Below are 27,621 nucleotides of genomic sequence, written 5' to 3'. Positions count from 1 at the left end.
ACAGTTGCTCTTGTCCGCTTCAGCTTGTGAAAGCGGAGGAGCAATCGCCACGGTATTTTTGATTTTGTGGAGGTGATCATGATGAGAACACATTTTATGTCAATAAATCCAAACTATTGTGCAGAACACTTTTATATTTTCACAGGTTGAAGTGGACAAGAATAGTAATATGCATTTGCATTTTGGTGGCGATCGGTCACTGTTTTAGACAACATAACTGACAAAGCGAGCAATATTACCACCTTGCCTCCCTCCCGTGACGTAAACCGCTGAGACCGAAAACATAACAAGCCACGCCCCAAAGGGGGACGGGGCTATTTGCCGTAAATATAATCCCAAAAAAAGACCTTAAATCACGACAGAGTGTATGGGGGCACTTTAGTACTGATGCCATTTTTGCATGCAAACCTATTATATAAGGGCCAATGTTAAGGTCACCCAAGTGTCTCTCTAACCATAAGCAGGAGTTAGGCAAAAATTTAGCAATCCATCAAAACAGAAGCGCGAAGCTGTTTAGAGAGCTGAAGATGTGTTTTGGGCTACAAGCGTGGTTAGGGAATGAATTAAATTCGTATCTCTTGGAACCACGTATGGTTGTTTATAAAGTGACATAATTGCTTTACCTGGCAGTTTTTAAATTGAATGTGTGTGGGGGCACGCAAGACAATCTTCCTAGTATGCCACACATTATAGCCTAGAAGCGTCTTTCAGACAAATACTTACAATAACTATGACGTTTTTCTCAACTTTGTGGTAAAACCCCGCAGCCCGTGTAAATGAGGGCTGAGAGAGTCATTCACAGGAGTGACAGTGCTGCCTGCATGGGGTCGGTAGGCGCGGCTTATGGTGGGAGGAGGTCCTCTCGGCTTTGCCCTTTGCGGGAGACGACTTTGAGCCTCCTCAAATTCTCAACTGCAACCTGGCGTCGGGGGAGGCAACTTTAGTGAGTCCGCTCCATTCTGCATCAATTCCCGGTGTTCTTGGCCGTGGGGCATGGACGGTGTCGTGTCGAGGGGGCTTGTGTTCGATCCCCGCTTCGTGTAGCCGTTGAGGGGCAGCCAGCATCGCCTGTCCACGCCGCGCTGAGGGAACCATATCTGGTCAAAGTATTCGCTGCTGCTGTCACCCAGCCGGACGCTCCGGCTATAAATAGCGCTGCTGGAGGTACGTAAATACATGCAAAATAATAGTGCAGCCTGTGGGAGACTTGACTTGAGTAAAGTTACCACTGAGACTAATGTATTGTGCAAGTTAAGACGCATTTGCACAGTGCAGTCTGTGGTTTTTATTTGAGAGGATGAGAGTTCACTTCCATTTGTCATCGTGTGTTATGGGGCCCCTCGTAAAGATAGGACACCCCTCTTTATTAATCTATGACTGACGTTTGACAATCTTATATTGGATTGATTGATAGACTGCAGCAATCCTCATTATGTCTCAAACTGCATCCTACCAAATCAATGCACATACAAAAACATACTAGAGTTGTCCTCACTCAAGTGTGAAGTAGACCAGTACAAACGCCTTGCATAATTACAATCAGTCAACAAGTGCTGCGAGATGCAACAGTTGTCCTATGGCATGTTGGCCATCAGTTCTTCCGTGACCTACATTATGGGTCTGCACACCATACTAGAGATGTATGACCTTTCCAACATGCAAGGTCAGACCTTTATGCTCACTTTTGATTCATCTGTGACCATGAAAAAGCACAATATTGTACAATTTCTAGAAACTACTAGTTATTAACAATTTTCCCATTATAAGTTTATCTCGCACTAACATAAAAGCCTTAAACTGTTTTTTAAAAATATATATCTTTTTTTAACAATATTTTTATACAAGTGTAATGAGAAGTTAACCGTTGTATAATAAAGCTAGAATAAAGTCAAATTACTCAAACGCCACCACTTGTATGATAACACTGTTCATGTTTTGCTAACTATTCGTACAGGACTGAGCAGCCAGACCATTTTCGATATCCCAGTAACTTCAATATCGAGTTTTAAACAGCACAAATCAAACACACACATTTATCTTAGTGCCTTTGGAATGGTACTCACTGGCCAATGTTCCCACGCGATGTCGATGTTTTACATGACGTCATACTTGATAATTGTTTGAAGGTTTTGCCTGGCTTTGAGGCAGGAAATACCACATTTGACTGCTATTCATACACTTTTGGTTGTTTAAGTTCTCCTCTTAAAGTAGTTTTCTTAACTTGGTGCCATCTAAACTCTGCTTAAAGCGGAAGTCAACCCGAACATATTTTTTTCAAGAATATGTTCCCAGCAGGCCCACTAGTTGAAACATGGCATTCATATTAATTTTGCGTTGGTGGAATATAAGTTAAGCAGCAAAATGCACTCGTTTTTAGCCATCCCCGGGGGCGGCCATTTTGCCTTCTGTCGACTGAAAATGACATCACAACTGCTCACAATGACCAATCACGGCTCAGATTCAGAAAACAGGTCAACCAATCACGGTTGACCTGTTTTCTGAATTCAGAAAACAGGTCAACCAATTTCTGAATTCAGAAAACAGGTCAACCAATCACGGTTGACCTGTTTTCTGAATTCAGAAAACAGGTCAACCAATTTCTGAATTCAGAAAACAGGTCAACCAATCACGGTTGACCTGTTTTCTGAACCTGAGCCGTGATTGGTCGTTGTGAGCAGTTGTGATGTCATTTTCAGTCGACAGAAGGCAAAATGGCCGCCCCCAGGGATGGCTAAAAACGAGTGCATTTTGCTGCTTAACTTATATTCCACAAATGCAAAAATTAATCAGAATGCCATGTTTCAACTACTGGGCCTGCTGGTAACATATTCTTGAAAAAAATATGTTTGGGTTGACTTCCGCTTTAAACATCTTTACCATCAGGTCATCTGACTTGGTTGTTTAAGAAATGCAATTTCAGAATCAATCGGTCCTACTCATAGCATCAAAAGGATACAATAAGCCACAAATCAAAGTTTGATACTTCACCGTAATAGATATGATACATTTCCACACCGATATTTGATCCTGAAAATATTGGGTTTCGATGATTAGCAAACATGTTTTAAAGTGAAATGTGCCAATTGTAACATCCTTGATCATTCTTTAAATACTGCAAACAGAATGTGCACTTTTTGAAATGTTCCATCGTAGCTATGGGCATGTACAAAACTCCAATGTCAACAATAAATTCTTTCCCTGCTCGTATGAACAGTAACTGTGCGTGAGGCTGATGTTTTTAATGACGCTGACATCATGTGCTAAAGACACTGAGCAGGATTAGTCTGCTGAACAGTTTAACAACAAGTCCTGCTGCCCGCTCTGTTTTTATTTGCTGATTTATTAGCTGCGAAGAGCTTTTGGTTACTCTTATGATATCTTTACAGGCCAGTGTTTTGTAGTTTATAAACATTAGGTTTATTTTTTTTTTTTTAATGAAATGTTTTACACTATGCAACAACATGCATGCACACTACTCTGACAGAAAGCATATCATTTAACCTTACATCTTCTGTATTTGGCCTTTAACAAGTGAGTTTATGCATTGTACACCAATTTGCATTCGTATAACACTCGTCATTGTATAGTATTAGTTGTTGCATTATCAATGCAGCACTTTCAGTGCAGAAGACTTTCAATGACTATTTTTGCAATTTCAGATTCAGATGTATGTCCTGCTTGCTCAGTGTCATCCTAACTAAGCAGAAGCTTTGGGAAAGCTGCATAAATACAGGCCCAGCTCTGTTTGCTATTTGCAGAGCAGGTCAGCTTCTTCCACAGCGTTATTTGGACTTCAGCCCCATTCTTCATCTTTGCTTTTCAAAACTTGTCTCGTCATGGACGGCGCTTAGAGAAAGCAGAAAAAAACAACCTCGCACCTTTCAGCGTGAACTACAATCATAATCAAATAGACACTATACAGTGCAGCGTTATCTAGCATGTTTATTTATTTTTTACCCAATTTGATTTATTCAATAGGACATTAGATATTGGCCTCTTTGAAGTTATTTTTACTCCTGTTATCTAGAGCATTATTCTCAACTGTTGTCACATGGGCACCAGGCATTTTCCTTTTGTAGCCTAGTCTCGACCCACTTTAATAAGAACATGAAGAACAATTAAGGAAAACATACTGCTTGAAATAAATAACCTTTAAAAACGTATATTTTAACTACACATGCTTTTTGGCTGCATGTTCAAAGTTCTTTCAGAGCACCTTATTAAGGAACTGATGATGAACATGACAACTGCAAATACAAACTGTTAACATTGACATCTGTAACAATGAAATGTCATGTCTGTAATGTTGTATCCTGAGGGAACCCTTGCAAATGTCTACTACGGTGTCCGCGACCCACCTGAAATGGCTCCGCTTTTGGGTCCCGACACACCATTGAGAATCACTGATCATCTAGAGCAGTGTTTTTCAAACCCTCCCGCGGCACTCCAGTGTGAGATGTGACGTGGGAAATTATCTAATTTGTGTGCCTGTGCGGTCTAGCGCCTTGCAGCGTAATCATGTAGTTACTACATTGTAGTACTCTTCCATACCAATAGGTAGCAGCAACAGGTAACTAATTGTCTTTTTTTAGCGACAAGCGAATTAGCGACGCATGTTTATCCAAACAGGCTCATGTTTCACACTGAGTAAGTCTCAATATGAAACAATATGAAACATTAACATAAACATTAATTAAAATACTTTTTTCTTTGTGTTTATTGAATTGATATTCAAGATGTTATAGTATAATGTTTAATTCTTCAATGTTAAAAAAATGCTTATGTAAACACTATAACACTTATATTGTTAAAATAAGTGTTTTTTGGGGGTTTTTTTTTTCACAATTTCAGATGGTGGTGTGCCGTGGGATTTTTTCAATAAAATAAATGTGCCTTGACCGAAAAAAGTTTTGAAAAACACTGATTTAGAGCACAGGTGTCAAAGTCAAGGCCTGGCGGCCAGCTCCGGCTCCCGACCTCATTTCATGTGGCCCGCGAAGGCAAATCATGTGCGTGACGTCACGTTTCTTGCAAATTGTTTTCACTTTTAACAACACTGAGATACTGCAATGTGTTACTTGTTACCACTCTTCCCCTATAAAATAAACAGAAAAATAATTGAACAAACAATTACTTACCAGCTTCTAATTTCAAAACTAGCTACCCATCAATTTGTTGCTTATATGTGATCATACAAGGCGATCATACGTTTATATGGGTTCACAGTCATAACGGCCCCCCGAGGGACACCACAACTATGATGTGGCCCCCGACTAAAACGAGTTTGACACCCCTGATCTAGAGAGTCATTACCAACATATCCTTGGTGTCAAACACTGGATACCCACAACAAGCAGGGAAATCTTTACAAAGACAGGTATTATTTATCTTATGTTTACCATTTTTTTCGAGAGGAAAAGCATGTAAAGATTTACTGCTGATACTTTAGCAACAGAATATATGAGAGGGGAATTCCCCCATGTTGTCATCTATTTGTACAGAGACAGTCATTGAAAACACACCACAAGTCCTGTTTGTTGTAGTGAAAATCTTTAGTAGTAAGGCGTTCTTTTCATCGTGCCCTTACCCCTTATCAGCTTCTTGTTAATAGAAACACAACAGCCTGTTAGGTATCGCCATTTTAAAATCTGTTTTTTTTGGAGACCGATAGAACTAATTGGATGAAGATCCAACATGTAACCCAAACAATGGTAAAGTAAAAAAACAAAATGACTGACAGTAATTCCTGAACTTTCTGTACGCTTTCTGCCTCTCTGTAGGTCAACATAGACTCGATCTGCAGCAAAAGGTAACGATTAGTTCATGTCACATACGACATGTCTGCTGAGTAGTAATAAACAAAGTGCACTTTTATTCCAACTGGTTTGTTTCCATTCATAGCTATTATTCTTCAGACTTCACAACGGATGTGGAGTTGTCCCAGCTGCTCATCTGACATATTGTATTTCTCATTGGAAGGCCTTTGCTAAGGTAAGATAACAACCCGCCTCTCCCTGCTCCCTTGGCTTTTTGCTTCTGCATTATAAATCACACATTACTGAATAAACAACTTAAACAACTTGGATTTTTTCCACCAAGAAAAAAATGTTGTGGTTCTGTAAAAAAACACATTATCCAAGCTTGAAATGTTCAACTTTCTTACCACTTTTAAAGTTTGTTTTGGATTCCCATTTATTGTATTTGAAAACAGAACCACTTGGAGGCTCTTCAAAGAAGACAAATTATGAGTCATCACCATCCATCCATCCATCCAACTGGAGTAGACACAACAATGCAGAAAAACAAATTTAGATTCTTTCTCGTTTGCCACTTGTTGCACGGTCAAATTCGTGAGGCTAACGATGCGTCGCAAAGCTCGATGACAAAATTGGCACTGTCACGCCCACTCGTCTGGCGCACTCTCAAAATGTCACAACAAATTTGCAATTGAATTACTGCTCAATACTAAATATAAAAGATACATTGGAAAGAAGAAAAACAAACGTCCGGACCAAAAGCAAACAAGAATTTAAAATGGGCCAGGTGAATGTCATTGTGACATTGGTTTGTTTTTGCAGGTGTGTGGCATCATGTCGGTGTTGAGAAAGGAGATGGAGAAGTACAGAGACATCGACGAGGACGAGCTGCTCATGAAGCTCTCCGAGGAGGAGCTGCAGCGGTTAGAGGATGAACTGGAGGAGCTGGACCCTGATGTAAGTTTACGTTCTGCCAGTGTGCTGCTGGTGTCACCGTAGAGTTATGGAGTCGTGCAGGCCCTAATGCCGTGGAGCACGTTGATTTACTTCACATATTAGCATCACCTACACCTCTGTTATTGTGATGACTCGCAGTGTTTAAGATGTTGTCGTGTGCAGTCTGTGGGCCCATTAGTTATGTTGTTAGTGAGCTGTTGATTAACAGAGGCAATACCCCCATAAGCATGTGTTGTAATAAAATCAAACAGTCAAAGTAGGGCTACAGTGGATCCTTGTTTTTTGCGGCAGCAGGAAAAAAAAAAAAAAGTTAAATCGACCTGTATGAGTAAAACTAAAGAGAATTAAGCTTTCATAATCCACAAATTTTAAATTAGAGTTACTAAAATAGATTGATCAATAAATACAATGTTAATTGAGTAAAGCAAACTCAGAATAAATACGTTTGTGATGCTAATTAATTTAAGTTAAATTGAGTACTGCAAACTAAAAATATATTCGTTAACTTGAGTTAAGTTAACTTAATGTATTTAAGTCCTGCTTACTCACAACGAATAAGTTGGTGAAATCTAATTTATCTAAGTTCAAGTGAATTGCTTTTTTTGAGGCAACGACTTTGCATATTTTTTTTGAGTAAAGTCAACGTATTATATTTTACAGTGTAGGCGAAAATCGGTGATAAATTCAAGCATATAAAAAAACTTTGAAATAATTTTACCGCTTCATCCTTAAGACACACTTTTTAAAGTATTCTATTGTGCCTGCTGTGCTCTCCATCCCTCTCAGTGTTCTTCAAATGAAACATAAAGCATGCTTGCTTCAAAATGTTTGGCAGTGAAGTTCCGTTCACTGTAAACAAACAAAACAAATGATAATCAAGCATTTTATCTTTAAAGTCAACCCCAAAATTGTCATTACAATATTATGTTCTATATAGCCCAAAGTCTAAACACGGCATTCTGATTGATATTACATTTATAGAATATGAGTTTATCAGTAAAATCCACCCATTTTTGGCCATCTCGTGGCATGGCCATTTTGCCACTTTCTGTCGACTAAAAATGAAAATGAGTTGCTCAGCGCTAAGGTAACAACCAATCATGGCTCAGCTTCAGAAAAACGGTGAGTAGTGATTGGTTGTTACCTGAGCGCTGAGCAACTGCGATGTAAATTTCACTCGACAGAAGTAACAAAATGGCCGCCCCGTGAGATGGCGGGTGGATTAACTCATATTCCACAAACGCAATATTAATCCGAATGCCCTGTTTCAACAAGTGGGCCTGCACAGAACATATTCTTGCATTAAAAAAAAAATGTTTTGGTTGACTTCCTCTTTCAACATGCATGTTAGGTTCACTAAATGGAGTGGGAATAATCCTTTGACTATACTGTATGTAGCCTGCGATTAGCTGGCGACAAGTTCACCTGATATAGGATCCAGCTCACCCGTGAACCTAATGGGGACAAGCGGTAGAGCAGATAAATGTCCGACGTCCAAGTTGCAATCTTTGGTGGCTTCATTGCAGCGTGTGGCATACTGTATGTCACTCACTCTGACATATCATGAGTCAAAACGGTAACAGCAGCTGTGATCGTCTCCTCAATCCCAAAAGGGGACAAGAGGAGGATGACTGTAAATTCGTCGTGCATGTGCGCGCGTTCGTGTCACAGAGACTCATGCCAGCGCTGTCTGGCCCAGAGGGACTTTATGACGCAAACATAGAGAGTCAGAGTGTTCGTGCGTACTTATTTTGCGCCTGTTTACGAGCATACACCCATTACAGAACAGTAAAGTGCCCTTTTGGTCTAAAAAGCACTGCAGCCTTCCCAGCAGGTCTGCCTACGTCTATTCCTGGAAGATACTGGCAAGTGGTTTTAGAGTTTGACCAACTCAAGAGGCAAATGTATAATATAATCTATCATTTGTCTGTAATATCGTCACAGTTCATCCTTAATCCGTCATCTGTTTTTTTGTTGTTTTTTTTTTAACTAATGAGATTGCATAATGGTGAAAGTATCAGTTTACAAAAGGCCAAGCTGTCTATTGCTTGCATATTAACCCAATTTTTGGATGTTTCAGAAATCAGTGTTTATTTTTTAGTGTCAAACACAATCCGTTCTGGGACCTTGTTTGACTTCAAGGTTCTACCTGTAATGTTGAGGAAATAATGTGAAGTTAAACTGCGGCCATCATCGACCCTTTAGTGACAGTTAAGAATGTTACTGTTATTCTTGTCTGCATTGAAAAAAACTGAAAAAAAAAAAGACGAAACAAGTTGATATTTTAGAAGATGTTCACTGAGCAGAGGTCACATTAGTTTTGCCGACATCTTGCATGATTATGGTTTGCCGTTTTATCCAAACTCTACAACTTTTGGGACATTCAACTGGGCGCACTAGTTAGTATTTATGAAATCATTTAATGCAGTATGCATGCCTTGTATTACACCAAGTATAAATAGTACCTGTACCTGTTGGAAATGAAAATAGAAGAAAATGTAGAGTTGGTCATTGCACAACAACTTAAATCTTCTGGAAAGACATCGGAGTGCGTCTGTGGGAATTTTTGATGCCAGCCTCTCTGTCTTGCACATGAGTTGTTGTCATGTTTTGGTGTCAGCTATGAAGAGCAAGTGTCACTAAGCTCCGGGTCTCTCCAACTGAGCCGGCCGGTGGCTGCTGTGTGAATGCTTACCAGATGAGGTACTGAGGTGCCATGCTTAAGTGAAAGCAGAGAAGGAAGTCGGAGTCAGGCTGGAGAAGAGAGGACAACTGAGTCTCACACTGTTAAAAATAACACAGTGGAGTGGAGCTGAATGTAAGAGACGCGTTCTCTGTGATGTAACTGTGATATGAGAAGCCCGCCGGTGTCAGTTTCCTCTAAATGCTGCTGTATGCCGTGAGAATGTATTTGAAGCCCCACTGAAATAAAATGGTGGCAAATTTGTTCATTATTGTCATCTTTGTGCTTTTGAGTAAGTACAGAGGGAGGCTGACGGCAACTTAAAAAGGCTGGATGAGGCATGAGAAGAGAGAGAGTGAGGCCAGAGTGTGTTGAGAGCAAAGATAAGATATGAGGCTATAAGCAGAGCTTGTAAGAGCTTGATTTTGAATGGGCCTTTAGGTTAAAAATAACATTGGGAGCGGCGGGAAAGCTGTGAGAAATTTCTCAGCCCGCATTTGCGGACGAGTATAAAGTACTGAATAAAATCACCGGACACGACATTCGGTAACCTCTAGCGGGATCCAGTTCGAGAGATTTATCCCAAAAATGGCTTTTCCAGAGATAGTAATGCTTGTATTTTGATTGTGTAAGATTTTTTTTTATACATTTATTATTATTGAGATGTCATTATGAAATTGTCTGCATTTTTTTGCCTCTCTTGTGTGGAAACTAAAAATGGGAACCATCGCTCATTTTGATGCATTGTACATGTACACCACCGCAAACTACTCTACAATCACACACATCGTACTGTAAGATCAATAACGCTCAGATACAGTGCGATGTCAATCAAATGGACAAAGCTTAGAAGGGTGGATTCTTATACAAGTCTGGCACTGGTTCTCCCGTGTGGTAGGACAAACCGGTACCACTATACAATTTTAGAATCCTTTTCAATCCTAAAATGTAAATCACTTGAGTTGAATTATCTATAACTCAAATTTAACTTAAGACTTCAAGAAGGCAATCTTATGAACATATACATGAATAAACTTAGCAAGTAGCAAAGCATAAAAAATGTATGTGTTATAGCAAAATGGCTTTAAAAAAATTAAAAAAAAATTGAATGATGTACATTCCCATTGTTGACTAGAATGCACTGTTGCCTGCCGGGATGCGTCAGAAAGACCAGACTAAGAAAGCGCCCACAGGAACGTTCCAGAGAGACGACTTGCTGGCCCACCTGGAGAAACAAGCCAAAGAACATCCAGACAGGGAAGACCTGGTGCCCTTCACTGGGGAAAAGAGAGGTAAGCAAGCAGCGTTGTCATGGATTGCTGCATTTTTTTCCCCACAGAGTAAATTAGATGTCTGAAATCAAAAGCCTACCTCACAAAGTCCATGATTAGAAGGGTGATACATAGCTAGAGAGGCTACGAATCACTTTTCCCTCTTCTGTTCCCTTTAGTGGAATGTATTTTCCCCCTTTTGAGCCAGGATACAGCTGTTCTCCCGTCCTAAAATCAATAATGGTAGCATGCAGACCTGTTGCTTAACATTAACCTTCCATGATTCAGAGAGTAGCCTGTTAGCTCGCTAAGATTTCCTCTTTCGAGTATTTTCTCTCTTTGCATTTTTAGTGGTCATGATCATGGTCATTTTCAGCTGGGCCAATTAGGTTAATTGAAAAACAAAATTGTTTCAAAATTTGTCTACATGTGTCCTGCGACTGATTGATGACCAGTCCAAGGTGTTCCTTGACCCTCGCACCAAAGTCAACTGGGATGGGCTCAGCTCAATCACAACGCTATTAAGAACAGGCATAATAGAAAATGGATGGAGGGATAGAAGTCTGATGGAAGGGTTTCCTATGCCCCAGAATAAAAAAAAAGAAAGGCTTTTGCCTTCTTTGAAGTCATCCTCCGCAAAACAGGAAGTAGTCTGTGGATAAACAAATATGGTGCTTGAGAGTTGAAATCCTGAATGGCATCTAATTTGTTTGTTTCTATTAAATGGGTTAAAACGTACAGTTGGATTTGATCAAATTTGAAGATCCCAGTCTTTTTTCACTTAGTTATTTCTGTAATGTTTCAATTAAAAATGCATTCATTTAATATTCAACCCTATATAAGGATATATCCAAAATTCTTTTCTTTCAGCCTTGGCACTTATGGTGTGTGTTAGCAGTGCCCCTTCTTTCTGTTTGAATTCTGTCCATCCGTCCATCCATTCATCTACTTGTTGCTAATGGTATTTTCTCTTCTAAACCCAGCTTGTGCCACTGAAGTCTATGAAACTGTCTAATTTTTCCTCTTAGCTGCCAAGGGTCTAATGTTTACATGGCAGTCCAAACATGAGGTGGCAGAGGCTGAACACGCAGCAGAGCGGAGTGTGACGTTAGACAGAGCGGGCTGAACAAACATACACACGCGCTAGGGGTGGGCGATATGGGCAAAAAAAAAATCTCAATATTTTTTCCAAAAACTCGATAACGATAATTTGACGATAATTAAAAAATATTTTAAATCTGCACTTGATTCACAGACCAATAGTGGATAGACAACATCCCTTTTAAATTGCTAAATACAGCTTCTGCAAAACATAATTATATTCTACGACAATATTTAACAATAAAAAACTAAAAATTATGTATAGACTTACATTGATTTTTTGGGAATACAGTGTATTTATGTCATTTAAATGTCTCTGCTCTTATTCCATAATGATATGACATTTTGAGCTGCAGTAAGTTCTGGTGTACCACTGCCAACTACTAGAGCAATCAGAACGAGAAAAAAATGTATTTGATATGTGACGTGTGACGAAGTGTCACCCAGCGAGAGAAAAAAAAGACGTCGTCATGACACCCATTCTCATACATTGACCAACGTATTCTGACTAAAGTTGAATAACAAAACTGCAATTTACCAAAAAGTGCATTTTCCCACTCATTCATCGCTGTGATATGGAGACTTGTGACTTTATTCATGTTTGGGTGAATGCTGGCGTCACACTAATAAACCGTCGTCGTTTGTGCAACATGCCTCGGGAATACAGGCTAGTTATGAATGATGCGGACTACAAGCGTGTAAACTGAATGTTAACCGATCATCCAGAATGTCCCGCTTGAATTGCTCGCTAAAGTACTGAGTGCGTGCATGCGTTTATATTTGTTGTTTCAACTCGGCGACTGTTTTCTGAGTTGTGTGTGCGTGTTTAAGCTTTTGTCTAGCGTGCTTGCGCGATCGCCAAGTTTTCCTCGTAATCCATATGGCTCGTGGTGCAACAGAATTGCTCTTCACGGTGACCGTTTTGGCACATCTATCAATGTTATTCCCACCGACGTCAGTCTTGTCAACTCCAAACCATTTACAGACAACGGACGACACTCCTCCATGAAATGAGGAGGAAACTGCTTCAGTGCGGACAGAGTCACGTGATCGGGTCCTGTCTGAAAGATGGGGTGCATCCTGGACTGGTCACTTGTCAATCATAGGGCACATATAGACAAACCATTCACAATCACAACTACAAGACATTTAAGCTATTCTCCAAAAGACTACATATGCATTTAAGGTTAAATACTAAAACTCTAATGTGTCCATTGTTGTAAATGTGAACGTGAATGATGGTAAGCGGTGGATGTATAAACATGCTTTCATTTTGCAGGGAAGGCCTGGGTGCCTAAAAAGATGGTGGACCCCATTATGGAAAATGTGACCCTGGAGCCTGAGCTCGAAGAAGCACTTGCCAGTGCTACTGATGCTGAACTTTGTGATATCGCCGGTAACAAGTTCCATTTACTTCCTGTCAACACAATGGAGCTGAATACTGTATTCTAGCACACTGTATTTGTTTTTCTCTCACCTCTCATTTGAATCCAGCATATGATTAATGCTATTTAATTTAGAGTGTTTCACTAATCAATGCAAACCTCACCACGACCTCCCATACTAGCACCTGATCTTCATCTTCTCTTCAGGCTAACTCTCCTTTCCCCCTTAGTGTTCCCTCCATCATCTCACCACCCCTCCTCTTCATCACCCCCTCACTTCCTCCACCTCTGCTGGATCATTGTTAGCTGGGCACCATACAGGTTTTCTGCAGTTTACATGCATGTGTTCGCATGAAAAGAATAGAGATGCTGCTCAGGCTGTGCGCAGATTACTGTGATTGAGTACATGGCCACTAAATGAAATGAACGCATGCTATAGTGATGGGAAAATGAAGCTTCAAGATGCTTCATGAACCATCCATTCATCCATCCATTATCGCTTCATGAACCAGTTGTTGTATTTTTTGAGCCCTCTAGATCAGTGTTTTTCAAACTTTTTGAGTCAAGGCACTTTTATTTCATTGAAAAAATCCCGCGGCACACTAGCAGCTGAAATTGTGAAAAAAAAAAGCTTATTTTAACAATATGTTGTGTTATACTGTTTATAAAAGCATTTTTTAACATTGAAGAATGATGTCATAATATAATGTCTTGAATAGGAAATAAAAAAACACAAAGAAAAAACTATTTTAAAATGTTTCATATTGATACTTACTCAGTGTAAAACATGGGCCTGTTTGGATAAACATGCGTCACTAATTCGCTTGTCTCTAAACAAAGACAATGAGCTACCTGCTGCTGCTGCCACCTGCTGGTATGGAAGAGTACTACAATGTGGTAAAGACATGATTATGCTGCCAGGCGCTGGACCGCACAGGCACACAAATTTGATAATTTCCCATGGCACACCTGACAATAGTATCGCGGCACACAGTTTGAAAAACACTGCTCTAGATAACACTGTTGATTTAAAGAAAGGGGTTTAAGATTTGGCAAGTCAGTGTTCTTTAGGACTGAAAGCACTGTTGAACAGAGAGTGCCATCTAGAGGAGTCATTAAACACAACTGGTTCATGAAGCAACTTGAAGCTTAATTTTCCCATCACTACTATTTACTATGGAAAGATTATTGGCAGGATTTTTTTCTGCAATACTCTTCATCACTTTGAATCAGGTGTTTCCACATGTTTGTCCCTATCATGTTACTTTATTTGGCAACCCACATTTTTACATTCACATTAAGGTATAGGTAAATGGTATTAGACAATAGGGCACAGAAACATTTTTAGTTCCAAGTAGTTCCTAGATATTTAGGAGGAAATTAGGCTTAATACATATACATATTTCACAAGTCGATATCTCACCACATTTTTCCTAATCAATGCAGGGAAAATCTACCCCTTCATTTATTATTATTATTATTATTATTATTATTATTATTATTATTATTATTATTTTACTTCACATAATGTTTCATTAACTAACCAGTAAAAGTTAAGATCAACACGCGTTGTATCATGCTGTCCGTGTGACTTCAGGCCTAGATAAACCAATCCGACGTCGGGAAGCGTCGGGGCGACGGATTGCGCCGTCTGATTGATGTAGCAAACACAGTCGTAACATCGTATCGCGTCAGGAAATGTCTGGTGTCTGACATGAATCGGAATCGTAAGTCATGACATTTGGTCACTCTGATTGACTGTTAGCTAGCGAATCGGCGCACGGGACAAGAACAGGAAGTGACGAATGCGGATAAACAGTAAGCGATGGAAAGCCTTGAGAATTTGGATCATTTTACACATCACCCTCCGCATTTTGACGTAAAATGTGTCTGGATAGAAGAGCTAGAAGATAACTTCGTCACTATGGTGAAAGAGAGAGCGCCCTTGCTGCCTTAATCTTCTTACAAGAGCGGTCGTTGACCAATGTAAGTATTGCGCAATACTGTGTCAAGAGCGGTAGGGTTTGCTTCGCGTGGCAGTTCATTGTGAAACAAAAAAATAAGCTGAATGCATTTTTTAAGTTTTTATGTTCCACACCCACCAATAGCTTTCCAGTCGGCCTTTTGTAACCATGAGGAATAGTGACTACCGCCGCCAATGGTATGGAGGGGCATTACATCTCACGCAGCGTCAGCATCGCTGTATTTCTGTCATTTTTTCCAGCGCGACGTGCCCCCAGGGGGTAGTTGTCGCTCACAGTTGGCCGACATTGGATTGGCCCATCTAGGCCTTTACCTGTAACTATGCATGTGTCTTACACTATACATATCTTTCCATCCTCTTTTTGCATGGTGGTCAAGTGAGCAGCTGAAACAAATTTCGTATGACGCTGCCCTTATGTTCATGTTAGTTATATTTTATTTGTTCCTGCTCACTATGGGTTGATGACCTCCATTCTGTCTATGCTCCTTTCCTTTTCCAGCCATCCTGGGCATGCACACCCTGATGAGCAATCAGCAGTACTATGAAGCTCTGGCAAGCAGCACCATAGTCAACAAGCAAGGCCTTAACAGTATGTAACACTCACCTACACATAATTTGAAATGTTGCTCCAAACAAAATTACTTACAGCATCTGGGTAAAAAAAAAAAAATTGAACTATATAGAGAATTAATTTAAATAAAATGTCTCCCGGTCCAGGAAACTGTTGAACTGAGTTCACTTGGCTCTCCAGCACATGAAATAAGTTCATGACAGCAGATTTTTATTGGGCATACAGTTCTATGCACATAGCAAGCTTTTATTCCCTCAAGAATTGTGGATGCCCCTGGAACACCACTTTTCTTTTTTTCCCCCCTGTAAATACTACATTTCAACCTGTTTATTTTCTTACTTTACATCCTATTTTAAATACCAAGTTATACTGCTACAATTTGATGTGATTGCTCGTTCATCAACATGACAACTGACTGTGGGAAACTTTATATGACCATTAATAGTACAGAATGCTATGCTTTGTTTGGCACATACTGGACATAACTTCCAAGAGAGATAATAATTGTGTAAATGCTTGGAGATACCAATTATGTGTTTTCCCCCCTAGAAATATATACTGTATGTAGGTATGGTCAGAAGATCATGTCGACTCTTGGATGTCAACCCGATGCTGCTCATAGCATCTTGAGGGCATATTTGCTGATTATTACAATATGTTAGCCAGCAATACAGTTATCTCTCGAATACATGGCATACTCTTTGTAAATTCACCTATTTTCTGTTCTTTTGTAACCTGGCTTCAGTTACTTGGTGAAAAACGAAGCTATTTTCAGTCCATGTACAATATTTGTGCTTTCCGGGGGTTTATTTGTCCTCGATGCCATAAAATGGCACCAATACTCGGCTAAAAGGAAAATAGTAATCGGTGTTAGTAAAGTACATGCTGGCGCGACACAGCTCAACTGTGTAAGGTCTTTTTTGTATCTTTGTTGTCTCTGTTGTTGGCATTTCAGCCAATTCCCGATTTCCACCAATTCCCGATTGTGTAGTAACTGTTAAGTGTGTGGCAGGTGTGATCCAGTCCACCCAGTACAAACCGGTTCCCGATGAAGAGCCCAATTCAACTGATGTGGAGGACACTCTCATAAGAATGAAAAGGAATGACCCTGATCTTGTGGAGGTCAACCTCAACAACATTAAGGTATCAAAGTGTGTCTCTTTCATGTGCGTGGTCATTTACAGTTATTTAGGACGCAATTATTTCTTGATCGCAAAATGTTAGCTATAATGTTCCCATGTGGTCCTACTTTTTTTTTTCCTTTTTCTTTTAGAATATTCCTATCCCGACTTTAAAGGCGTACGCTCAGGCTCTGATGGAGAACACGGCGGTGGAGAGGTTGAGTATTGTTGGAACCAGAAGCAATGACCCTGTAGCATTTGTAAGTACATTCTGCGTTTTTTTCCTTTTAAATACTGTATGTTTCCCCTATTTAATTCATATAGGAATGTAAACCTGGACTTTATAAGAAAAAAAAAAACCATGTTAAGTGGGTGTTGAAAAGGACCCTACATAAAAAACAATAATAATATACATTTTAAATAAACCATAGCCACAGATAAACAATGATGGACTTCATGTCTTTAAAAAATAGTTTTGTTTTGAAATGTCAAATTTCCAAGTGCAGTAGAACCTTTACAGTTAAACATAATCTACACTACTCACAAAAAGTTTGGTATATAGTAATTGGCTTCCGGGTGAAGTTTCAACATGAACCTAAAATGCAATGTAACCTTCATAGGTGAACTTAATTTGACCTTCTCTAAATGTCTGAATACACATGTCCAACTATTTAATGTGTAAGTACTTTTTGCGCATAAATATTCTCTAATTGTAAACTGTCCTCGTCATCATGTTTTTCACATTTTGATGGCAAGTTTGAAGAAGGTCAAATTGAGATCACCTGCATTTTGGGTCCACCCTGAAATTTCACCCAAAAACCGAATATCCTAATTAGCATTTTGTGAGCACTGTAATGTACAGTATATAGGATTTAGTGAAAAGGCAGTAAAACGTTAAATTAATCGTTAGGCATTGTTCACTTAAATATAATAAAGTTTAATGCCATATATATGTAAATAAACCAAAATAAGGCCATACTGGGATGTTGGCCAACCTCCATTGTTTCTGGTTTTCAAAGCAAATTTGGCCATATTAAATAATTTGTTACAGTTGTAAAACTTTTAATAACTGTACGAACTCATTTTTATGACATTTTAATTTTCTTATGTAAAATTCATACAAGTTAGGACTTGTATAGCAGCTAGCTCATATTGGCTATCATTGGCCAGTGGTGTAAAATGTATTAAACTTAGCATCTCTCTTCTCCTTTTTTTAAGTATCGCTCTTCTTTTCTTTACACTACATGTGGGGGCTGTTCCATCCTTTGGAATAAGTGTTACTATAAAACCCACATAAAACCTTCGAAAAATCAGAGACTTTTGGAATCCAGAGGCAGGCTACTCAGCAAATTTTACAGTGTTAATTCAACACTTCTAGAGTTACATTTAACACTGTGTCTGAGTGTACTGGGTCCTTATCAGAATTGGTGTTAAAGTATGGGTAAATCTTTCCACAGTGTTAAGAAATTCTGTCTTAACTCAAAATTGAGTAAATAATTTACACTGGCTAACACAGCACAGTGTTAATACAATTTAAATAAGTCTAGAGAGAGTAAATATGACTCACGGCGGTTTTGATTATTTACTCAACACAACAAAAGGTTGAGTGTTAAAATGACTCCCACAGAGTCGATTTCAACACTTTTTCCGGGTGTCTATAGCTCCATACTCTACAGAGTTGAATGAATATTTTCTAAATAGTTAACCATTTCACACTGTGCCAGAGTTACTTAACATTATAGGAGTAGAGAGGTAGCACTGCTGAGATTTATTTAACAACCTGGATAGTGGTAGTTTCACTCCCAGAAATGTTAAAATATTTCTATTGGTTATATTTCTTTTTTTTTCATTGCAAAAACACTCATTTCACAAATTAGCTTTAGTTGAATTGATTATACTCACTTCACCCTCAGTGTGAAACCATTACATGACAGGGACATGGATATAATTCTCTCCTTGTTGCTGTTGTGGCAGGAACTCATCTGACACACTGCCACATTCGCTCACAGTGCCCCGTGCTAAAAAAACAAAAACAAAAACACTACAACTCTGATGTAAGAGTGAACTTAACATGTCTTTGGTTGTATAACAATTAAACATGAACATAACATTATTAATAAAAAAGAACAAGTACATTTAACTGAAACACTTTGCACCCCCAAAATCTTTGCGGCAAAGTAGTTCTAATCGAGCGGGCGAAGCTTACTTTGATTAACTTTATGCAGAGTTGGTTAACACTAAATAAATCACCTCTGTCAACTTACTCCAACACGGGCTTCCATTTAAACTAGACAGTGTTAAAAATACACTTTGGGGATTGAAATCAACTCTGAATTATTTGACACCAATATTTTAACACTTCGATTTTTGTTGTGTACAGTGCGAAAGCTGCCAAAGAAAATAACTAAATGACAATTAATCATGTGTGCTGTGCGTGCTATCAGGCCCTGGCGGAGATGCTCAAGGTTAACACGACACTGAAGAGCCTGAATGTTGAGTCAAACTTTATAACAGGGACTGGAATCCTCGCCCTCATTGAGTCACTGCAGTACAACACAACATTACTGGAGCTCAAGATTGACAATCAGGTAATGAACGGAGCTGTGCCGTGTACACCATCTATAGCAATTCAGATTAGAATCAATGTTTATCCAATAATATGACAAAAACAAACACTTTTAATAAAATACACAATATTCACCATAGATGCTGATTATTAAATGTTTTAATTTGTGCAGATCACTACAGACGTGTTTCGGTAGTCCAACTTGGCTGTAACAAGTTTTGCTCTGACCATCCGATCAGAGGACAAAAAAATGCCGGCAGTATTGTGGGCCAGCTAGATGGCCTTCTGAGGTGAATGTGAAATCTGATTGGTTAAAGAAACAATCGCCATGCTTATGAAGTTTAAGTCACATAGGCAGGGATGCCAAGTGTTCCGAAATCTGCATATTTTGTGACCGGCATTTGCCATAGGTTCCACTGTTACGGATACGTAAACTATTTTACAGAAAGGATATTTTGCACACACCTAGATCTGTACAATATTACAATATATATTGTACTGCATCTTAAAAAACGTTTTCCAAACGATATAACCCTCTATCGTTTACATATTTATTTTGATATGTCGGGTATTGTGTTAGCTCTGTTGCTACATTCATGTAGCGTCCAAGACGTTAAGGCAACAACAGTTGCTTTTCTATTACATCATCCTTGTTCCTCACTGTCCAGGCATGACTAAGCGATTTATGCTTAATTCATCATGGGTTGATTGGTCCTGCCTGGAGAGTGGGGCACAGGGATGACATATTAAAAAGACATCTGTTATATCTCGCTTGTCACTTGTTGAACTGAGTTCAATAAACGGAATTAGAGCAGTGTGCATGCGTTCCGAGAGAGTAGGAATTCCTGAGTTTTTCTGTGACAAGAGTGATTTTAGCCAGTACACGAACATTGTGTGAACAATGTGTTTACATCATCTGCAAATATTGGTTTACAGCACTACTAAAAGAGCATGGAATCAAACGTTATACTTTTCACTACATTACCATGTACACAACATCAGTGTACTTTCCTTGAAAAGTAGTTATGCTACCAGATATATTGAATTGCATTTATCCAATGAATATTTGTATTTTAATGTATTTTTATCCTTTAACATTAGCCGTGTGTTGGCTAATCCACTATTGTTATATACCGCTAAAGTGATCTTAGTTAACAGACCAGCCAGTGTATCTTTACCATGATTTTGACTCATAGTTTCTTGATCAAATGATTTGGACCTTTCATCTTCAGAGCCAGCCATTAGGCAACAAGGTGGAGATGGAGATAGCAAGCATGTTGGAGAAAAACACCACATTGCTGAAGTTCGGCTACCATTTCACCCAGCAGGGCCCGCGTCTCCGAGGCTCCAACGCCATGATGAACAACAATGACCTTGGTAGGAAATTCACAAATTGATGCAAACATCTACACATTAATACACTAGATCAGTGTTTTTCAAACTGTGTGAGATATTGTCAGGTGTGCCGTGGGAAATTATCTAATTTGTGTGCCTGTGCGGTCTAGCGCCTGGCAGTGTAATCATGTAGTTACTACATTGTAGTACTCTTCCATACCAGCAGGTAGCAGCAGCAGCAGCAGGTAACTAATTGTCTTTGTTTTGAGAAAAGCGAATTAGTGGCGCATGTTTATCCAAACAGGCCCATGTTTCACACTGAGTAAGTATCAATATGAAACATTTTGAAATAGTTTATTTAATTCCTATTCAAGACGTTATAGTATAACGTCATTCTTCAATGTTAATAAAATGCTCATATAAACAATACAACACTTATATTGTTAAAATTAGCTTTTTTTTTCCCACAATTTCAGCTGCTGGTGTGCCGTGGGATTTTTTCAATGAAATAAATGTGCCGTGTCTCAAAAAAGTTTGAAAAACACTGCACTAGATGGCTTTACTTGATTGATAAAACTGAAGCACATTTTAAAAATTAAAATGGATTTAAATCAATTCCACAATTATTTAATCTACTCGTAGTCGAATACCCATCCAGAGCAATTAGAAGCTAATGTAAATTGTTCTGCGACAAAGTACTTGTGTAACAAACACATTTCCTTTGCGAAAGTATGAATGCTCAGTTTTGTTGACGATTTTGAAGAGGACTTTATAATTGAGCGTTCATTACGGTCGATGTAGTTTGAAATTAATTTTTGTGAGATGCTTTGAATATTTTGACATGATAACGTAACCCTAAGAGTGTGTTACCAAACGTGTCAATCCAAATGAGCATTATTATCCTTGCAATGGTAGACTTTTTTGTGACATAGCCCTTTTTGTCAATATTTTATGCAGGTGTACCTAATGTTGCGGCTCACACCAAATTATCGCGAGCATGGTAGATACATCGATGCTACATCACCACTCCTCAGACATTCAAGAATAAGCCCTTGTTTTCAATCCTGTTTGAGTGACCTCACCGGTTATGCAACCACTCTGTAGAATTGTGCATTTGGCAGTGTTTGCAGTTATATTTCGCCAAAGCTGCCATTTTATCTGCACTTAATCTTCCCACTTTTTACTTTGATCAGATGCTAACAGATGAATCGGTACACTTAGTGCGCTCTGAAAGCTCAGGCAAACCAAAACAAAAGCTTTTTAAATGATGACATCAGCGCTAAAAAAAATAAAGAAAGAAAGAACAGTGCATGAGTGAGGACTTACCTCATTGCCCATGTGCACTTTCAGTAAATGATGAATTTATAGTTGTTTGTCAGTCACCGCAGAGATCTTGATGTTCAGAACACTGGTCACAGTAACATGTTCCGTGATGTATTATATTATTGCTGTCTCTTTAGTGTTGATAAAAACATGACATGTTATTCAAAGGGTTGATTAAAACTGTAATCATCAACTTCCCCACGAGGTAGAACAACTACGCTTTTCATTTGTTTGTGTTCTGGAACGTAAAAGAAAATCCAGAAGAATTTGGGATGAAATGTGTTTATTTCTTTAGATTCTGTCAGCTCTTCCATATTGCAGCAGTGTTATGATGCAGTCTTTAATGCTTCCGTTTTAATGCTTGACAAAACATAACTTTTCCTCCTCCTTTCGTTTTGAAGCCCGGGTTGTCAGGTCAGAGTCTGATGGCTCCTTTACCCTCACTTTGTCCGTCCCTGAGCTGGAACGGGCCTTTGGGAAAAAGTTCAAGTCAAAGACTAAGTAAACACGTATGGTCCTTCAGTCTTGCTTTTCTTCTGACGATAGCTTCCACTTTTGTTCCACAACACTGGAACTGCAGCCATCTCCTTTCAAAGCCTCCGTTCCTTCTCATGAGCTTTTTTCAGCACTTTTTGCGCTGTCCTCAAGTCACCTGCTGCTTTACTTCAGCCCCGATTTTCATCAAAAAATACCCAGTTATAATCTCGGCTCTTTGAATTGCTATAAAAACCTACACAGCCACACTTTAAAGTTGGTGAATTGCAGACACCATGCGATTACCTTTTTACAAAACCACCATTTCATGGTATTCAAATTCAATTTGATGTTAATTTAACATAGAAAAAAAGTAGAAATGTGTCCAAAAGGGGAGGCAAATCAAAAATATTTATTTTCAAGGATCATGTTACATTAAATTTAATTCCACTTAAGTGCACAACAACTGTCCAAAATGAGTCTGCTCAGTGCTCAACATCCACAGCTTACCCAGCAAGTGGATTTGGAAAACAACCCAGCATTTTTAAGTGTTCATAATAAAATGAGAAGTCATCAAGACTACTATTTTCATTCAGAGGTTGTACTTTGCTTACATTGAAATACGTTTCATAATCCACAATGTAATTTTCAAAATAATTAAAATACATGAAAATGAACAAACTAAATTGATAACTAAATGGAAATTGCGATGCTTTTCACAAAGCATTTTCAATTACTGTTTAGAAGACATAAACAGAGATACCATCAAAAGGAACGAAAAACCCATCTTTGATGCACACTAATCCAAACTAAAAGATCAAACTGGTCCTGAAAAAATGGGCTACGTCCGGGATACTGCATTGTCGAAGATGTCATTAAAATATGAACTCAACTCAATTTTATTAACAGGGCACTTGAAAAACAACCACAGCTGCATACAAAATGTTGTACAAAAAGTGAAAACCAGACCTATAATAACAAAGAAAGTCAAAACAATAAATTAATAACATAAAAACAGTAAACACAATAAAACACTGAAACAATGACGAGTCTGAATGCTATCTTTTATTTGGGGTAAGATGTTTCTTTCTCTCACCATCAACCACTTAAAGCAACAGTGACCAGATTTAGGTGTCAAAAGAAAGCTGCTATTTACCGCACTGCTCCTTTCATTTCTTTTTCTCTTTGCATCATTGCTAAAACTTCAATTCAAGTCAATGGCTCAGAGCAGATTTATTTTTTTTTTCTATTCTTTTATTTCAACTTTCCTCTCAGACCACTGCTGCTGTACTTAAAGGTGAAGAGATGCTACTACAGGGTTCTCATTGGTGCTTTTCAAGGCTTGATTCGGGACAAAGCGCTTTAAAGATTGGGATTTAAACCCCTTTTTTTCAAGACATAGCAACAAATTTAGTTTGCTTTTTACATCTGGGTTTCCAAAAGTTAGTCAGTGGCCAGATTGGGTCAAGTTGTATTTGGTTCCCAATTTATTCCAAGCCTGCACTCTCGACAAAAGAAATTTGAATTTGAAGATGAATTACATAAATATCAAAGACAAAACAAAAAAAATGTTGACAATGAAAAATGTATAATCTCACACTCACTGCGGGTTGGGAAGCCCTGCTTTATGTCATGCAGTGATCCTTTATATGCATCGATGATTCATGCATCACTATACTAATGTGGTGGATAACCTCAAAAAACAATTTTCAAAGTGCTTGAAACTGACCTCAAAAAAGCGTATGAACCCTGTAGGAGCAAAGGTCCCATTCACGTTTGTGCTTAATGCCCATGCTCTCTTTCTCTAAGCTTTTTTTTCGTATTGTTCCTGTCCTCTCACATGTCATCTCTCCGCCCACAGTAAGAAAGAGAAGGCTTGAAGGAGGACCTATCGTCCCCAAGTGTCGGACAAATGTGTAAGAAGCACTCTCCCCCGCCCCGCAACCCTCAGCCTCCTGTTTTTGCCTCCCGCTCGCCCTCTTTCAAAAGCCCGCCTCGTGCCCTTGTGACCTCCAGTCGACCTCGAAGGGTCCGACGGCCTCTCCGGATGACCTTGCACATCATCTCCGACATGCAAGTGCAATTCAGGGTTCAGAGAAAACTCTTTTTGGACTTTTTAAAAAGTAGATTGTTCGAGGATACACATGGTGTGATCAACAGTGTTCACCAGATCATCCAGTGCATGTAAAAGGAGAGATAATTGAGCTTTGAATGTTTATGTGCTGGGGATGTTTGAATTGTGCAAACTAGTAACCATACAGTGCTGCCATCTAGAGGCTATTATTAGCAACTGTAGTGCCTTTTGACTTTGGACTGTTTTCTAAATGATGGCTTCACAGCCTCTTTTGACAGTCCCTGTTTCTACTGTTGTGTTGAATTTATTTTTATTGTGTGAATGCTGGTTATTAATATTATTCATACGTTGTAAGTGACTTGTTTGGACAGTGTTACCCACACGTTCCTCTTCTATCAGCATTACAGGGTAGTTAAATCCCAGCAACAAGCATCAAACACTCAAAACGAAGAAATCGCAATAGATGCGTAAAATATGTTCACCTGGTTGTGAATATCTAATCTGAATTCTTTTTATTGTTATTATTATTATTATTATTATTATTATTATTATTATTATTACTATTAAGCTTTAAAAAACTGAATGATCGACTTTACTGTTGTATTACAAGATACAGCGGAATCTCCAAAGTGGAACATCCCAGTGGTGGCATACGATGGAGTTCAGACAAACCATTTTAATGAAAATATGCAGCGTCAAAAAGGCGGTACGTGTGGTTAGCTTATGCCTCACAATTGAGACATTCTGAGTTGAGATCTCGGCTCAGGGACATTCTGTGTGCTTGTGTGACCTCTCAAAATTGCCCATAAGTGTGAGTAAGTCTGTTTGTCTCTCTATACAGGGTATATCCCTTGTTAGTGACTGGCGACCAGTTCAGGCCCGGGTGTATATCATCTGTCAGCTGTGACAGGCTCCAGCTCTAATGTCTAGTCTACTTTCAGTCACTAAATTGTCAGGTGCGCCGGAGCCGTGGAATAGAAAGTGCCCTTGGTCCGCCCAGCTAGTTGCAAGGTAGTCTGCCAGATTCTCAAACATGATAAACTAAACTTGCCCCAACACGAAAATGAAGATACAGCCATTTTACACCGAACGCATGGGCACCTGTCTGCGAAAAGAGTGCTCAAAGTGTCTTTTGGCTCAGTACAATAAAATATTATTAATATTAATATATATATTTAGATATCAGTTACATAGACTGGATAATCGTAGATAATCTAAGATGAGAAATTGATGTTGCCAATGCCAGAATGGCTAATGGCTAGCATAAATTAACGATTCTCACATTATTGGTAAAAATGTATGTTTTTCTATTTCAACCACGTTGACTACTGTACATCAGTACTTTTAAATGAAACAACTGTAAAGGTGCAACCTGCTGAGAGACACATGGCCTTTATTAAGTCCAGCAATACCATCAGTATCTTTGTGTTAAACAGCTTCATGTACCTTCTCCATTATGTGCCTGCCAGGTGTCTTCAAAGGCCGAGTAGTTTTACTTTTTTCATACAGTGGTCAGTGTCTTGCTGTATTTGTATGACAGTTGTGAATGTTAATGTTTTATCCAATCCGGTGTTATGTTTTATGGTATTGACAATTTCAACATTGAATTTTTTCTTTAAATTGTTTATTTCCTTTTTTAAAAAATGTTTTAGTAATTAGTGCAACAAGCCAACCAAGTGTCACAGAATGGATTGCGTTCCACTTTGGAGGTTCACATAGCATTAACACTGATAATGTCATAAACCGTCTGAGAATCTTTCACTTTGATTGGTTTGTGGATGGTGTACACTTAAATTACATACATGGTAACATTAGCCATGATTTAGATTAAAGCCTTCAAGCTGGGACTTCTACCAAACATATTCTACCAACAGAGCACAGACCTTGCTACACTCTCATCCCGTTTGTTGTTGTTGTTGTTTAATGAAGTTAAAACTTGAGGTTTAAAATGAGAGGCTGGCAGATGATCACAGGCACACATAAACTTCTAAAACAGAGTTTGGAGTGTGTCACTAAACGACAAATTTGGCCGTAGGACAAACATGAAATTCTGATCAGGCAGATACATTTAATTGAGGTAAAGTTTAAATAGATGAAGTTCAAACAAGCTTTGAAGCAGATGCAGATGCGTTTTTAATTGGACCCTTTGGACATTTTAAGTGTGTCATTGCACTGATCCTGGTTTGATCCTCCAATGTTCTTTTCACCAAACATTGTCTTTGATTACTAACTAGATACCACCAGCACCAGCATTTGGCAGCATTTATGCTAGGACGAGGAGGGAAACGCAGCTGCTATCTAGTAAGGGTCAGGAACAAATAGCTTGCTTGCTGAAGTGAAAATGATATATTTATTGCTCTTTAAAGGATCTGGAGAAATTGGCAGCTGATGTCATTTACAACAAATGTTAATTATGGATGTAAACATTTGTAATTGAGTGACACTTGCGGCCTTGTGTGTCCACTTGTCTCCATCTTATTTACATTCATGTTTGATTTCGAGTTTTTGTTAGCTAGTTCACATTTTGGTGTGGCTGGTGGTTTTTGAAATAAATGTGCCTTGAAATTAAAGTGAGCACCGTGTCGTTATTTGGTTTGGATAGAATTCAGGAGTAATAATGCCAAATGGAAACAGTGACATCTTGTGGCATTTCCTTATTGCTTCAAACTCCTGTTGTACTGTTTAGAATAAATTCGGTTTACTATAATGCGTTATAACATGAATTATGAAAAATATATACAGTGTATTTTAGAAAGCTGTGATGATACTAATAAGAAATTACAAGTACTAATTTAACATTAATAAATTGTATGGTGGGGGAAATCACCTTCACCAAAGCTGTTTTTCAAACAAAAGTCAGAGAGCAATTAGTATTATCAAATGCAATAATAATACATTTTTATATTATTACTGGTGTTGTTTCTGTGTGTAAAAAAAAACATGACCTGGAAGCTGACGTAGCCAAATGGAGGCTGGCCATCACTGGCTTTATGTTTGTTCAAAAAGGCCTGAAAGGAAAC

The 27,621-nt window shown here is 38.7% G+C and overlaps 1 protein-coding gene across 3 annotated transcripts; it reads left to right on the top strand.

The window, feature by feature from the left end:
* Nucleotides 1–1,148: 1,148 nt before the first annotated feature.
* On the top strand, nt 1,149–27,164 carry tmod1 (tropomodulin 1). Of its 3 annotated transcripts, none has more exons than XM_086033305.1 (13): nt 1,149–1,164; nt 5,781–5,809; nt 5,902–5,991; nt 6,579–6,713; nt 10,532–10,688; nt 13,048–13,164; nt 15,637–15,726; nt 16,721–16,851; nt 16,982–17,089; nt 19,274–19,417; nt 20,628–20,772; nt 22,455–22,554; nt 24,389–27,164. In XM_086033305.1, exons 4-13 carry the CDS (start codon nt 6,591–6,593, stop codon nt 24,405–24,407), a joined length of 1,134 nt encoding a protein of 377 aa, XP_085889431.1. In that variant the 5' UTR covers nt 1,149–1,164; nt 5,781–5,809; nt 5,902–5,991; nt 6,579–6,590; the 3' UTR covers nt 24,408–27,164. The 3 variants fall into 3 exon arrangements, with proteins under 3 accessions (XP_085889431.1, XP_085889432.1, XP_085889433.1); XM_086033306.1 differs by having other exon boundaries at nt 22,455–22,562; XM_086033307.1 differs by lacking the exon at nt 22,455–22,554.
* Nucleotides 27,165–27,621: the final 457 nt, after the last annotated feature.

The sequence above is a fragment of the Filicampus tigris genome, chromosome 6 (genome assembly GCF_054856515.1).
Source record: "Filicampus tigris isolate MCC_2025a chromosome 6, RoL_Ftig_1.0, whole genome shotgun sequence".
In the NCBI taxonomy this organism is placed as follows: Eukaryota; Metazoa; Chordata; class Actinopteri; order Syngnathiformes; family Syngnathidae; genus Filicampus; species Filicampus tigris.
This window is presented reverse-complemented; position numbering and strand designations above follow the sequence as displayed.

Coding starts and splice junctions, on each gene's coding strand:
- tmod1 (XM_086033305.1), top strand. CDS start 6,591: ATGTCGGTGTTGAGAAAGGAGATGGAGAAGTACAGAGACATCGACGAG. Junction 16,852..16,981: donor TCAACCTCAACAACATTAAG/GTATCAAAGTGT, acceptor TTTTTCTTTTAG/AATATTCCTATCCCGACTTT. Junction 17,090..19,273: donor GCAATGACCCTGTAGCATTT/GTAAGTACATTC, acceptor GCGTGCTATCAG/GCCCTGGCGGAGATGCTCAA.